We start from the raw sequence: 13,299 nt of genomic DNA on the forward strand, positions 1-13,299 counted from the left end.
GTACTAATATGTAATAGAGTTAACTCTCTAAATTGAATTAAATTAATTAAATGCCACTCCCAGTAAATCAGATTCTATTACATGAATGTTAAAAGAAATTAAAGATGTTTTAATAAAGATTACTAATAATAACTTAATATTATTACTTCATTTTAATTCAAAAATTCTGCTCAGTTTATTTTAGACACATGTCTTTCCCTCACTAGGAAGGAATACCTAATTACTCCACATGCATTACACACAGTTATTTCATAGAAATGGGCTTAGACTTAGCTAAAAGAAGTAACACCAGCACTTTAAGAAGAAATACAGCTTGGTTTAATGAGTGGTATCCTAAGATTCTTCCTCCCCACTCACACTTTGGGTAAACTCCACACTTTCAATGAGTGTGTCCAGTTTCCAAAGGGTTTCATTCCTGCTTTTTGCAGAAAAAAATGAAAATGTCTTGCAGTAAAGCCAATTGCAAACAAAGAGGAAAACACCATGTCTGCCCAGGCAGGGTACAAAAAACCAGCCCTTTAATGGCTTTGCAGATCTATCCAACAATGCATTATTAAGTTTGTTTTTTAAGGTAGAATTTTGCACTTTGGAGGACAGACAGCTGAGAGGCAAATCTATCACGCTCCAAATTTCTCATGTAAATAAAAAGTGAAAATTGCAGCTGATGGTGTTTGTGCTGTCCCACCACCCTGACTTGAACTCATGACACACCAAGACACTTTGGGCAAAAACAGGGGCTATTTAACAAAAATCACTCAGAATTATGAACCACATGATCCAGTTTTATCCATTATTGGGGTTTCAGGAAGAAGCTGTGCCTGTGCTGAGAATGCAGCTGGTGACAGCAGAGGGAGCACACGGAGCTGTCACATCTGCCACTGGCCACAGGGTGACAATGACGTCAGCCCAACACCCAGAGGAAAGGCAGCACTGCCACTAAAAGAATAAAAATGGTAAATAAGGATTAAAACATCCCCTGAATCTCCAGCAAATGTGAATTAAGGCTGTGACAACCCCGTGGGGTGGAGCAGGATGAGCTTCAACATCCCACCTCCATTGCAGGTATCAGTAAAATGGGATTATGGATTTAAGTGTTCAGTGTTACTATGCTTTTAAGTTATCAGCCACAGATTTTAAGTTAGAATTATATATATTTTTTTAAAGTCTTAGTAGCTATAATAAGGCAGCAAATCACAAAGTCTTCCACAGATCTTTTCTGGGTAGGAATAGCTGAACAACTGAGGAGGCTGAAGACAACCTCTCACCTGATTTCCCAGAGTGATCACTGGACAAGATTAGAGATAACTATACAACAAAGGAAAAAAAATTAAATTATTGCTCTTGGAAACTGGCAGGAAGATATAGAAGCTGTAGCAAGATATGAACTACAATGGAGCCTGTGTAAGAAAGGTGGCACTGAACACATTTTCATCCTGGTCCACTCTGAAGCCTTTCTCCTGTTTTGAAAGGAAATTCTAGGTGTTCACACAGCAGGACAGAACTGCCAGTGCAGGACAGGAGAGCCTGACACCCCCAGCACCTGCAGGAAGGGTGCTCATGGTTTGTCAATCAAGCCCAAACAACTGCAGTGGGAAATTATAGCAAGGAATAGATTTAAATATATACAGCAGGGAGAAAATGGGTAGTGAATAAACAGGAGAAATGGGGATTGAAAAAGAAACTGCACATTATCAAATTGAGGTTTTTATGGGATAAGGTATTTGAAACTTAAGAGTTTTTCATGAGTTTGGGGACAGAAAAGTGAAAGAGAAGGATTAGCACTGCCCTGAACAGCCTGGATTACAGAGTTGTGCAATGGGGTGAGCCTGAAAAGCAGAGACAATAAATCAGCCTCAGGTTTTACCTGTGAACAGCAGCAGGTTGCTGTCCACAGATCAACTCAGGGGCATCTTAATAACTCTCCAATAAGAGCTGGTTTTGGCTGGGACAGAGTTCGTTTTCTTACAGGAGCTGGTGTGGGGCTGTGGTTTGGATGTGTGCTGATAACCCAGGGTGGTTTTGTTCCTGCTGAGTGGTGCTCACAGAGAGCCAAGGCCGGCTCTGCTCCTCTCCCCTGCCAGGAGGCTGGGGGGACACCAGGGGCTGGGAGGGGACACAGGCAGGACAGCTGACCCCAGCTGAGCCAAGGGAATACTGCACACCAGATGGTGCCATGGTGACCACACAGAGCTGGGGGAGAAGGAGGAAGATGAGGATATTTGGGGTGGTGGTGTTTGTCTTCCCTCAGGGATGGCTGAGCACCTGCTTGCCATGGGAGAGGGGAATCAACTCCCTGCTTTGCTTTGCTCTGTGTGACTTTTGCTCTACTTATTAAACTGTTTTCATCTCAACCCACGAGTTTTCTCACTTTTACTCCTCCAATTCTCTCCACATCCTGCCAGGGGGGGAGTGAGCCCCAGCTCCTGCCTGGGGTTAAACCACAATATACAGATACTGCATTTTAAAAAAATAATTCTCCACTAACTGGAAGGACTTCCAAAGAAGAAAAACATAAATTATAATAGTTTGAAAAACAGCCTGAAAATGGTAGCACCAGGGAAAACTGGATGGGCTGTTCAGTAAACAACAGGAGACACAAAAAGGTCTCTGCAGTAGAGGGGAAGATCAGCTCTCCTGGGCCAAGCAGGAGAAGGGGTTCTAACAAAGAAGGGGCTTAAATTAGAGCAAAGACAGGCTGAATATGAAGATGCCTTTCCAAGAATAATCAAAATATCTTTCAAGAACATCTGTTGGGCCTGTCTGAGAGAGGGGAGAGGGTTAAGACCATCCCTTTTTGCCCATCTAAAGTGATATATCTAGTGCTTTGATAATAAGACCTCAAGGTGGCATTTGAATTTTTAACAGAGTTGAAGAATCATCAATTCTCACAATTAGTAACTGATGTGCTTCAAAACAGAAGTCCATGAGAGCTGTCTGGCCTCCTAAAGGTGAAAAAAATCTGGTTTATGAAAAAAAAGATAGCAACAGCAGCCAAATCAGAAATTCTGCCTGAAATTGTAAGAGCATCCTGGTAACAGGACAGGTCTTTAGGAGACTATGCTAAAACACAGAATAATTTCTGTTAACATGGGCAAGGTCACCAGGAGCCTGAGTCACACCAAGTTCAGCTGTTCCCATGGGGCAGGTGACAATAACAGTGGCTGCCACGCCCAGGGCAGGATCCAGTGCTGCTGTTAAACACAGGTCCCACAAGAAGCTGAGCATGAGCCACTGCTGGCACCCCACAGGGGCAGGATGCCTGCAGGGAAAATCACCTCCTCTCTGGATGCTGATGCACTCTGCACTGCCTGAACCAGTTCAGGAATAACCTGAAGGATCAGCTGCACCATGCACACCTGAGCAGCAGCTTTGGAGCATTTACCAGAGTGAGCGTGGTTGAAGAGATATTTTAAATAGTCCTGTAGGATTTGTAGAGTATGGGCTACCACCTTTAACAACTCAGGAAAAACATTAAAATAATCTAGCAAAACACAGGGAAGCCAAGGGCTCTCAGAGTAGAGGAATGTCAACACCAGACAGTCAACAAGAGAACAAAGGTCCCTCAGGCCAAACACTTCACACACAGTGTAAAATAATCAAAAACACGTTTTCATTCCCTTCCTTTTCCCAAGATAACCCTCTGCAGCATTTGTACAGTGACTATTCCAGGAGCACCTACTGGTGTTACAGTTCAAAGTGGATTTCATCCTTCCCTTTGCTTAGAAACCCAGCATGTATCTCAAAACAATCATTACCAAAGAGAGCTAATGCATTTCCTGATGAACCTCTCCTCCAGCTCACAGTCTGCAGATCTTATCAACATTATATTTATATGCCTTACAAGCCTCCTCCAGGTAGCAAGATGATAATCTAATAATGGAAAGTGGTCAGCACACTGCAGATAAATCAAAGCTGATAGGTCATTTTTTAATGGGATACTGTTAGCTGCCTTCTCCATGAAAACCTGTGTGAGCCAGGCCTCAAGACAGAGAAGAAACTGCCTTCATGGACATATTTCTCTAAAAGAACAATAAAGTGAACAGCAGACTTCAGTTCAGAAAGTAAAGAGAGAAAGAAACACACTGATGAACAGTGCACTTATATTTTTGCTATAAAATCACTTCCAAGGAAACAAATCTCTGCAGGGTGGGGAGGAGATGTGGGATGGGTGTTTGTTGCTATCAGTAGTTACAGAAGTGGCATCTACAAAGGAAATACTGGGGCATACATGCTCTGATGGAGGGCAAATATCAGACAACATTCTATTTATAATTGGAAAACAGTTATTTTACAAGCAGACTGACAGAAGAATAGAGCATTTGCCAGTGCCTGGGCTGCTGCAATGCCAAAAGAGCAGCAGTTTGGCTATTTCACAGCCCACAGCCTCCACACACTGCACTGGGGAACAGCAGCAGGGAGCAAAGCACCCACTGTGGGCAGATAAATGCCCATAACCCAGCGTGCAGTTTGAGCATAACCAACACCATGAGCACTGTGCAGCTGGGTTAAAATTTATCCATTAAATACCCAGTTGTCCACACCTGCATTGGCAGTTTTGCTGCTGGGAAAGCAAACTGGGATTTATCTGAAAGCATTTCCCACTGACAATTAGTCTAAACTAGAAAAGCCTAGCTGTGTTACCCGGTCTCTGCTTGCTCTCTCTTCAAAGGGTATTCTTGGAGAGAAAATGTCCTAGGCTAGAAGTGCATCTGACAATGGATCATGTAAAGAGAAATCTGATGATGCACAGGGTATCAACCCTTACAACCTAGAGCATTTGAAAAGTGCTTTTAACCAATTGTGTCTAGTGTTGGAAAATTCCCATTTTTATCTAATTTTAGAACTAACTATTTACAGGTCAGGCTCTTGCCATCTTCAACCTGATAAACCCATATCATTCCTAACTGAGGAAACAGAAAAAGCAATATTCTGCCTGTATTTATATTATGAGCACATGCCAAAATCTGCAGAACAGCAAACTACAACAGACCATCTCTAAGGAGAATAAAAACTACCTGAGGAGCACTAGGAGTACCTGCTTGAGCCCTTACCTGCTTTTCCATTCCTAGATGAGGAATCTGCAAAGCTCACAAGGCAAGCACTGATCAGTGATGCCTTAAGTTTTACCTTTCACATTTTTCAGATTCTATAGCGCCTTAGTGTGTGACTCTGAACTTCATATAAAGTGTTGGCAGGTTCTCTGCACAGTTCAGTCACACAAAACAATCCTTTTCCAGTCTGAGAAGACTATTGGGGCTTTTGGGCTGTTTCAGGACAGAAAGTGTAAACAACAATAAATTGAAGAGAGCTGTTTGGGAGGATGGGACTGCACAAGCTGGAGCTGTAATTGGACAATTAACCCCAATACCAAAATGGACCAAAACCTATAAAAGTGTGAAAACTCATGACTCAAGGTCTATCTTGGGTGTAAGCCCAGACTGGGCTCTTGTACTGCCCCAGGTGTATCCTCTGAAGGCCTTTTAATAAATATGGTGTTGTGAGGTTCTCAGGACGAGGTGAGAGATGAGAATTTGATTCCATGTTCTCAGAATGCTGATTTATTATTATATTATATTTAAAGAAATACTATACTAAAACTACAATAAAGAAAGAGAAAGGATACATCAGAAAGCTAAATAAAAATGATAATAAAAACTCGTGACTGACTCCTCAGAGCCCAACATAGCTGATGGTGATTGGTCATTTATTAAAAACAATTCACATGGAAGATGCACCTTTTGGTAAAAGATCTCCAGACCACATTCCCAAGCAATCAGATAATTATTGTTTTCATTCTTTTCTGAGGCTTCTCAGCTTCCTAGGAGAAGAAGTGCTGGCAAAAGGATTTTACAGAAAATATCATAGTGACAAATAAATCCTTCTTTTATTCCTTTAGCTCTGTCCAGCCTCTGTTGCAGGAGCCTCTCCAGGCACCACCAGGACTGGAGGTGCTTCACTGGAGCAAAGCAGCAGCAGCTCCAGGCAAGGACATCAAAGCACCTCTGAGGGGCAGCTGTTCTGTAAATCCAGCTCAAGCTTGGAGTACATTAGGAAGAATATATTTCATGGTTACTTCTTTTATTTTCAAATAACCCCAGAGTTATGTGTTTGTTTGTTTTCCTTTAAGAGATAAATGTTTCTTCCCAAAAGCCTGTACTAATTGCTCTGCTGTCTGAAAAGAGCATTTCTTTGAAAGCTGGGGAATCTGTAGCTTCCCAGGAGCTACAGAAGATTTAAACCTTCAGAAGTGTCAGTGCTTGCTTGCAGGGCTCAGGCTGTCCAGCCCCGACAAACCCTGCAAAAATTATCAATGCAAATCTCTCTTTGGGCACCTTTGACTTGCAAACAGCAAGACACACTCAGAAAGAGCTACAAACCCAAATAATGTTTACCACAGATTATTTATACATTTACTGTTTACCTTTTATACTTCACAAAGGCAATACTGAAGGTACTCATAATATTTCTTGCACTTGTGAGAGCAAAAAGCTTATTAAATACCTCACAGTCACTCCACTTGAAAGAAAAGCAGGTAGGAAAGCAAAGTTTTTTCTTTAGTATTTTAACTCCAATTCTCCCAGCTCATCCTTCTTGCTTTGTCTCCTTGACTATGCAAATTACTCCTCCTCTCTGCTTCAATCTTTTTGCATTTTCTACTTCTCTTCACCCAGTGCTGGACTCACAAATTACCTCCATCCTCTGTTCTGTGCAGGCTGTAAAATGGTAATTACTGCTCTATCAGAGAAGTGATATCTCAGTGGGTTTTATGAACAAATTCATGTTTGTTTAAAGATACTTATAGCAGCAGAACACCCCCATGATAACGTTTATCAAAAACAAAACATTTCTGTGTTACAAAGCCTTAACGTATGGCCACAGGTTATCATTAAGTTATCAACTGACTGCATATTAAGATCTAATTGAAGAACTTATTGCAGGGCTCCCCCTCCTTCTGCAATGATGATTTATGGCACATTTTGTCACTACAATGTGCAGCAGTTCAGTACAAACACAGCACTTAACTAACAAGATGACAGAGGCAGATATTCCAGCACAAGCTATAAATACTCAAATGAGTCAGAGGTTGTAAATCTGTTGTAAATCATACCTGATTTGTAGGCTGGAACACATTTTCTAATCTTATGGAAAATGCCTCTGCTGGTTCCTACAATAATATGACGCAAACTAGAAAAACTCAAGACTTTTCTTTTGAAAAAAGACTGATTGTGTTACACTCTGTCAGAATTCTACTTAAAATCCTGATGAGATTCTCTAAAAAAGTTTCATTTTCCCTTTTTCCTATGGAACTACCACTAAACATCAGTAACATCTACCACAGCCAGAAGGAGCATATTATCAATATACACAAACTTCATTTCTGTATGAGCAGGATGGAGGTTACAGGAAGGTGATTCACACACACATGAGCACAGGCAGAGAAAATTCTAACAGCCCATTTGAGCAGGGTAAGTAAAGAATCAATTTACAAATATGCAATGATCTACATGACTGATTTGGAAATAAAAATAACCCAGCTTTGGAAACAGGTATGCTGCAACTCCTGTCATCCCAACAGAAATGCCAGAGCAGGGGGTGGGATCTCAGATCTTTTCATCCATTCTTTTTTTCCTTTTAACTCTCTTTTCTAATAGAGCAGAGCATGTTCCTCCAGGTAAAATATCCAGCTCTGCCTGTGGGGTAACAGATAACCTGAAGGAAGTATGCCAACATTTGTGACACCACAATGGTTTACCCAGCAACCACACACTGTTACATGATTTCTGTTCAGTCCCCCAAAATAAAATGTATGAAAGCATAAACGTTGGCAGAGCAATCTCCCAGCCTGCAGACAAGCTCCCTGACTCTGCAAGCTGCATATTAAAATCATCACACTCTGAGGAGTCCCAAGGCACACAGCCCAGACGGCCTGGGGGAGGGGACAGCTCCTCACAGAGCACAGATGGAAGGGGATGATGCTCAGCTCAGGAGCCACTGCACCTCTGGGACAGAGGACAGCCAGTGCTGAGCCCCAGGGTCACTGCAGCCACTCCAGCTCCTGCAATCCTGCTCCATCACTTCCCAGCATGAGCTGAAATTCCCATTTTCCCCTTGGAAAGCCCACCTCTCCCTGCCTGGTCCCATGCCATGAACATGCCAGACAGACCTGCAGGGATCATGGAGGTTCAAAGGCACAGATTGACCAGCTCTGCTTTACAGTCAAGGGATAAAAATATTTTCCAGCTAACAATTCTAATAAAAATATTTACCAAAACACTTTTTATGTTAGACTTACTGCAGTATATAGGCTTAACTGTTTTTACTTCTCTGTTTGCAGATTTAGCACTTACCTTTATTGCATATAAAGCTGGAGGGTTGGATGGATACTTTCCCTTTCAATTACCAGGGTGGATGTTTGAGTAACAAACCACTTAAGCTATTTTGTATCAGCTTTAAACAAATGCATTCAGATGAGGTGGGAGTGGAGCAGGCCAGGAACTGATCGCCTGTGCTGACTAAACCTGCAGGAGGATGGCTAGAAGAAAAGCAGGCAGCAAAACCCACCCTGGCAGTCTTTATGACAAGCCCAGTTCCCTGAAAGCCCCTGTGGTTATTAAATAAAAGCCATTCCTATGCTAGTGACCCTTTACCACACAGAACAGAGCTCACAATTACAGCTGAATGTTTTCATTAGAAAAGCCTTTATACACAAAGTTTCTTGATCAAGTGCACATAAACTGGCAAGAGTTTATACATGTAAAATAAACACTAATAGCCTGTGCTCAATAGTCCTGTTCTGAAAAAAATTACCATAAAAGAACAACAACTTGAATTTGCAATAAAAACCTGCTCATTTCCCACCTCATCTAATTCTGCAGTGCTTCTCTCCAGCTGAACAGGAAGACTACTTTCATTTGTTTTCAAGTAATTGAGAAACATTTCAGGTCTTTATCAGCTCTCCAATCTCTTTTCTTTTCACATTCCCTAGAATTGTTGCCAACGGGGTATTTATAAAAGATCCAGCCTCACAAAAATACTTAGGCAAACAACGCTGCAGGGAAAAAAATAGAAACTGAAGGAGCTGTAGAGAAGATTTAAATGGTTGGATCATTGTTAAAAAAGAGAAAAGAATTTATTTCAGTGGATGCAAGAGCTGTGTGAGGGAGCACTGCTAGCCTGGGCTCCTGCAGCAGCACATACCTTTCCCCTAAGGGTGGAAATGTGTGTTTATTTTGGAAGGGTTTGTGCTCCACATCACAAATGGAAACATTCAGCTGGGGCTGAGGCCTCAGAGCAAGGCTGAACTGACAACACACCACAAACACACCCCCACAGGAAACCTCCTTCCTCTTTCTTCCCTTCTCTTTCCTGAGGCCTCACCAGAGACTGAACCTGCAGCAGCCCAGACCAGCTCCGAGCTACATGAACAAACCACGCGAGTTCATTACTGGCCAGCACAACAACTCCACGGCTCTGGGACAGACAAATCCATGAAAAACTAACTATTAATTAAAAACAATTAGACCTTGGTCACAGGTTTCTAGCACAGAAGAAGCCAACTCCTCCCTCCCTCTCAAGCCTCACCACCTGGCCCTTCCTACCCACTTCAGCCAAGTGCCTTCTCCTCACAAACACTGCTGAGAGCAAACAGGGGCTGCACAAACACCCTGCCCCAGCCAGCTGAAAACAAACTGAAAAACCCTGCCAGATCCCACCTGCACTTGTGTGATTTCTTTTTCTCCACTAGGACCCAACTAGTGCAAGCACCTCTCACTGCCATGGCAACCCATTTGCAGAACTCAGTGACACACACATAAAACTAAGCAAATTTTTTTTTAAGTTACCACAAAGAGCTCCATTAAATAATATTTATAAAGATCTCACCTACCAAAATCTACATTTTGCAAAATGTCCAGCTTTAATCTCTGATTTAATACATCCTGCTCACTGGCATGCATTACCTGCTGCAGTCCACTCACTCAGTTTTGCTGTGCCATGCTGTCATCAAAACTAATTTAATTGCTGTGTCTCAGATAGGAAATAAATTAACTAAATTCAATGATAATCCCTGTGTTGCCTTTTAGTTCTAGTAGCATGTGTCACTTATCCTCAAAAATGTATCCAAATAAAGCACTTGGTGCAGCATTGCAATAAAGTTTACAGTCAGCTCTGAATATTGTAGGAAAAAAGTTCAGTCAGATTCCTCCTCTCGTTAATTTTGTATTAATATTTTATCTATTTTAAGAAATTCCTGCTACCTCTCCTAAGCTCATGCACATCCCTCCTAAAGATAAATGTAAGGAACTGCACTATAAAGAGGAAATAAAACATTTCCACAAAGCAACCTGAAAAGTAACAAGGCATTTGGCAGACAAAGGAAATTCAAAGAAGGGTCACTCACAGGACTGTAAATAACCCCTAGCCCTTGCCCTGAGCATGAACAGGAGGTTTGGGTTCTCTGTAGGACAGGTCCCCCCTTCCAGTGATGCTGAACCACAGAAAGCTGCATCACTGCTCTCACAGATGAAACAATAAATGCCAAAGCTGCTTAATCTCTAACACAACTATCCTGATGCACTGCTGTCTTCTCCCTGATCCATATTTTATGGCAATAGAAGATTCTTAAATACATGGATAATGAACAAAAAAATCCAACAGATGGAGAAATGCAGTCCCTAAATTTGAAAGAAACAAACTCACAAGCATACCTGAAAAACTGAGGTTATTAACTAGAAACTTAAACGTGGCAGTTTCAAGCAATTAAAAGCAAAGCTGTCACAACACAGACAGAAATAGTAACATCCCACAGAGGGAAAGCAGAAGGCTCCGTGTCTCACTCCTAACAGAAATGAAGAGCCACTGCATTACCACGTGAAAATGAATTTAGTTACCCTGACAGCAGAAACATCTGCTGCTGAATTGTGATATTAAAAAGTCATTATAATCCATTATAGAACAGTGAAACCTTTTCACACAGAAATGAGCTGATACAGAGAACAAAACAAGCAATGCTGTGAAAACAGAAATATTCCATTTAGATAGAAATTGCTCCTATGTATCTGAATTCCAAGGTTTTTCATGTACCTAAGTTTTGGTGGGACTCACATACCTCTGCTCCCTTCTCCTGAAAGTAAAATCCAGTGTTATAAATGACATGAAATCTCACAGTGCAGATGCTACAGAATTTAAACTAAAACTTTCTGACCTCTCCCTTTCTACATAAGAAAAACTCAGAAAGAAAAGGACAAGGTTTTGATAAATTACTGTTACAGTATCTTCATCATGCAGTTATTACTTTATTTTTCTGAATTCATCTCATCAGAGTAATATTTAATTTCTGCTGTATAAATCATAAGTGTTTGAAACATAAATACATCATAAGTGTTAGAAACATAAGTTGTTTAGTCCAGCCCTTATGTCAGGCTTGGCTCTTCCCTAATTCTCATTCTTTGGGACTCTGGGAAGCTCCACTTGCCTGGTTGTCACCTAATTACCCACCAAGAAATGACAATGCATTTGAGCTGCCTCAGAACTGAGACACAAAAAGCTCTGTAGGCCACCAGATGCAGAAGAAAGACATTACCTTGCCTCTCTTCCTCACCCTTCTGAAAGGCACAGCTTCATTAACTTTTCTCCCAGGGAAGCTGGCAGCCCAGTGCCCCCAAAGAGAAAGGCATTTCTTACCTCTGCTGCTTCCTGACCCTGCTGCAAAGCAGCTCCACTCACTTCCCAGGCAGAAAAGCCACACAGAAAGAAAAACAGGCAGCGGTGGCAGCAGGGGAAATAGTTTCTTCTAAGCTCCATGAATTGAGTTTACACATTAAATTGAGTTGAATTGTGTAAGGGGAAAGGGGCAATTACTTGTCTTTGAAACAGATAAATAACTACTAACAACTAAATGGAAAACTGCATCTGTCTTGACAAAAGAGATGACACATGCTGTGTTATGGTTCACAGAAAATTAATCCATATATTCTTGTCAAAAGGCTGCCATAGAATACACCCAGCAAGATAAGCCACAGCTTATGCTGAGAATCCCAACAAAACTTTAGGAATATAACAATCCTAGTAAGATATACTCCCCTCATTAAACCGACACAATGAATAAAAAGTACAAGCACATTTTTTAAACAAGCTTATCAAAATATCAAACATTTCACAGAGAATAAACATGAATTTACCTTTGGTTTTTTGTTCAGCAGCCTGAAAGAAAAGAAGAACAAAACAAATCAACCACTTGTCAATACTGCAAATGATACCTACCAATTATAGGGCTGCAGGCCTAACTTTTTGCAGAAACTGCTTACATAAATCAGGCATTGGTTTCATTTAAGGACTAGAGAATTTTAGTTTAACTCCATGTGACAGAAATGTCTGCCTGAAGCCAGAAGGAGATGCCAAAGAGGAAGTGTAAAGAATGACAAGAGAGGGCAGCAGCCCCTTCCACCCAGCCAGCCTTCCCTCTCCTGGGGGGCAGAGCCTTTCTGGGCCCTTGAGCACCCAGCACAATGAACTTCTGTGACTTTATCCAGCATCCCTTTGAACCCACCCACACCAGCACCTTGCACAGAGGACCTGTTTATTTTATAATCTGTCTGGAACTTTTTATGATGCCTGATTTTTATACCAGAAAAGACAGCCATCGATTCTTATTTCAAATTAAAATTCCCACAAGTGGAGCTGCAGCATCAGTAGCCATAATCACATTAAAAAGTGAAAGGATTATTACAACAGGAACATGAACAAACCTTTTTCTGAGCACCTTCCTTCTTTTTCTTTTCTTCCTGCTTTTTCTTTTTCTTTTCTTCCATCAAATGTTCCTCTTCTTGTGTTTCTTGTTCTTTCTCCCTGGTAAGAACAAAAGTTAGGAAGAGTTTTCCAGTAAGATGAAGTTTCTCCAGGAAGGTGAATAATCCATATTTGCATTGCTAACTTTCTACATCTCATGTCTAAAAAAGGCTGCTTCTAATGCTGCAATAAAAGCTCTAAAAAAGAGCTGTTCCAAAATTGAAACTCACAACAAATAAAATAGCAGGCAGTGAGAATTCAGAAAGGACAGATTTTATTTGGAATGTCTTTCCACAATCACTCATAAGCACTGTTCAATATTAGCATATCCTGGGTAAAGAAAGTTTGAAACTGGAAAAAAAAAAAGGAACAAAGTAATGAATGCAAGTTCTGCTGGCTTTCAGCAGCTGTGATTCACAATACACCTTGAAGAACATAAGCAACTACATTACTTTCATTACTTTGCAACTATTTTTCTCTTTTTGATCAAACACATGCTGCATTAATTTTCCA

The 13,299-nt window shown here is 41.2% G+C and overlaps 1 protein-coding gene across 2 annotated transcripts in view; it reads right to left on the reverse strand.

Moving 5' to 3' along the window:
• Positions 1-13,299, reverse strand: part of TNRC6C (trinucleotide repeat containing adaptor 6C) — a 103,034-nt gene that overhangs the window by 69,035 nt on the left and 20,700 nt on the right. For both annotated transcript variants that reach the window (XM_058817229.1, XM_058817228.1), the window contains exons 2-3: positions 12,747-12,846; positions 12,180-12,201 (exon numbers count right to left, since the gene is read on the reverse strand). In XM_058817229.1, coding sequence (XP_058673212.1) covers positions 12,180-12,201; positions 12,747-12,809 — 85 coding nt within the window. In that variant the 5' untranslated portion in view covers positions 12,810-12,846. The remainder of the gene's footprint in view (positions 1-12,179; positions 12,202-12,746; positions 12,847-13,299) is intronic.

This window comes from Ammospiza caudacuta, chromosome 19, assembly GCF_027887145.1.
Source record: "Ammospiza caudacuta isolate bAmmCau1 chromosome 19, bAmmCau1.pri, whole genome shotgun sequence".
Taxonomy (NCBI): domain Eukaryota; kingdom Metazoa; phylum Chordata; class Aves; order Passeriformes; family Passerellidae; genus Ammospiza; species Ammospiza caudacuta.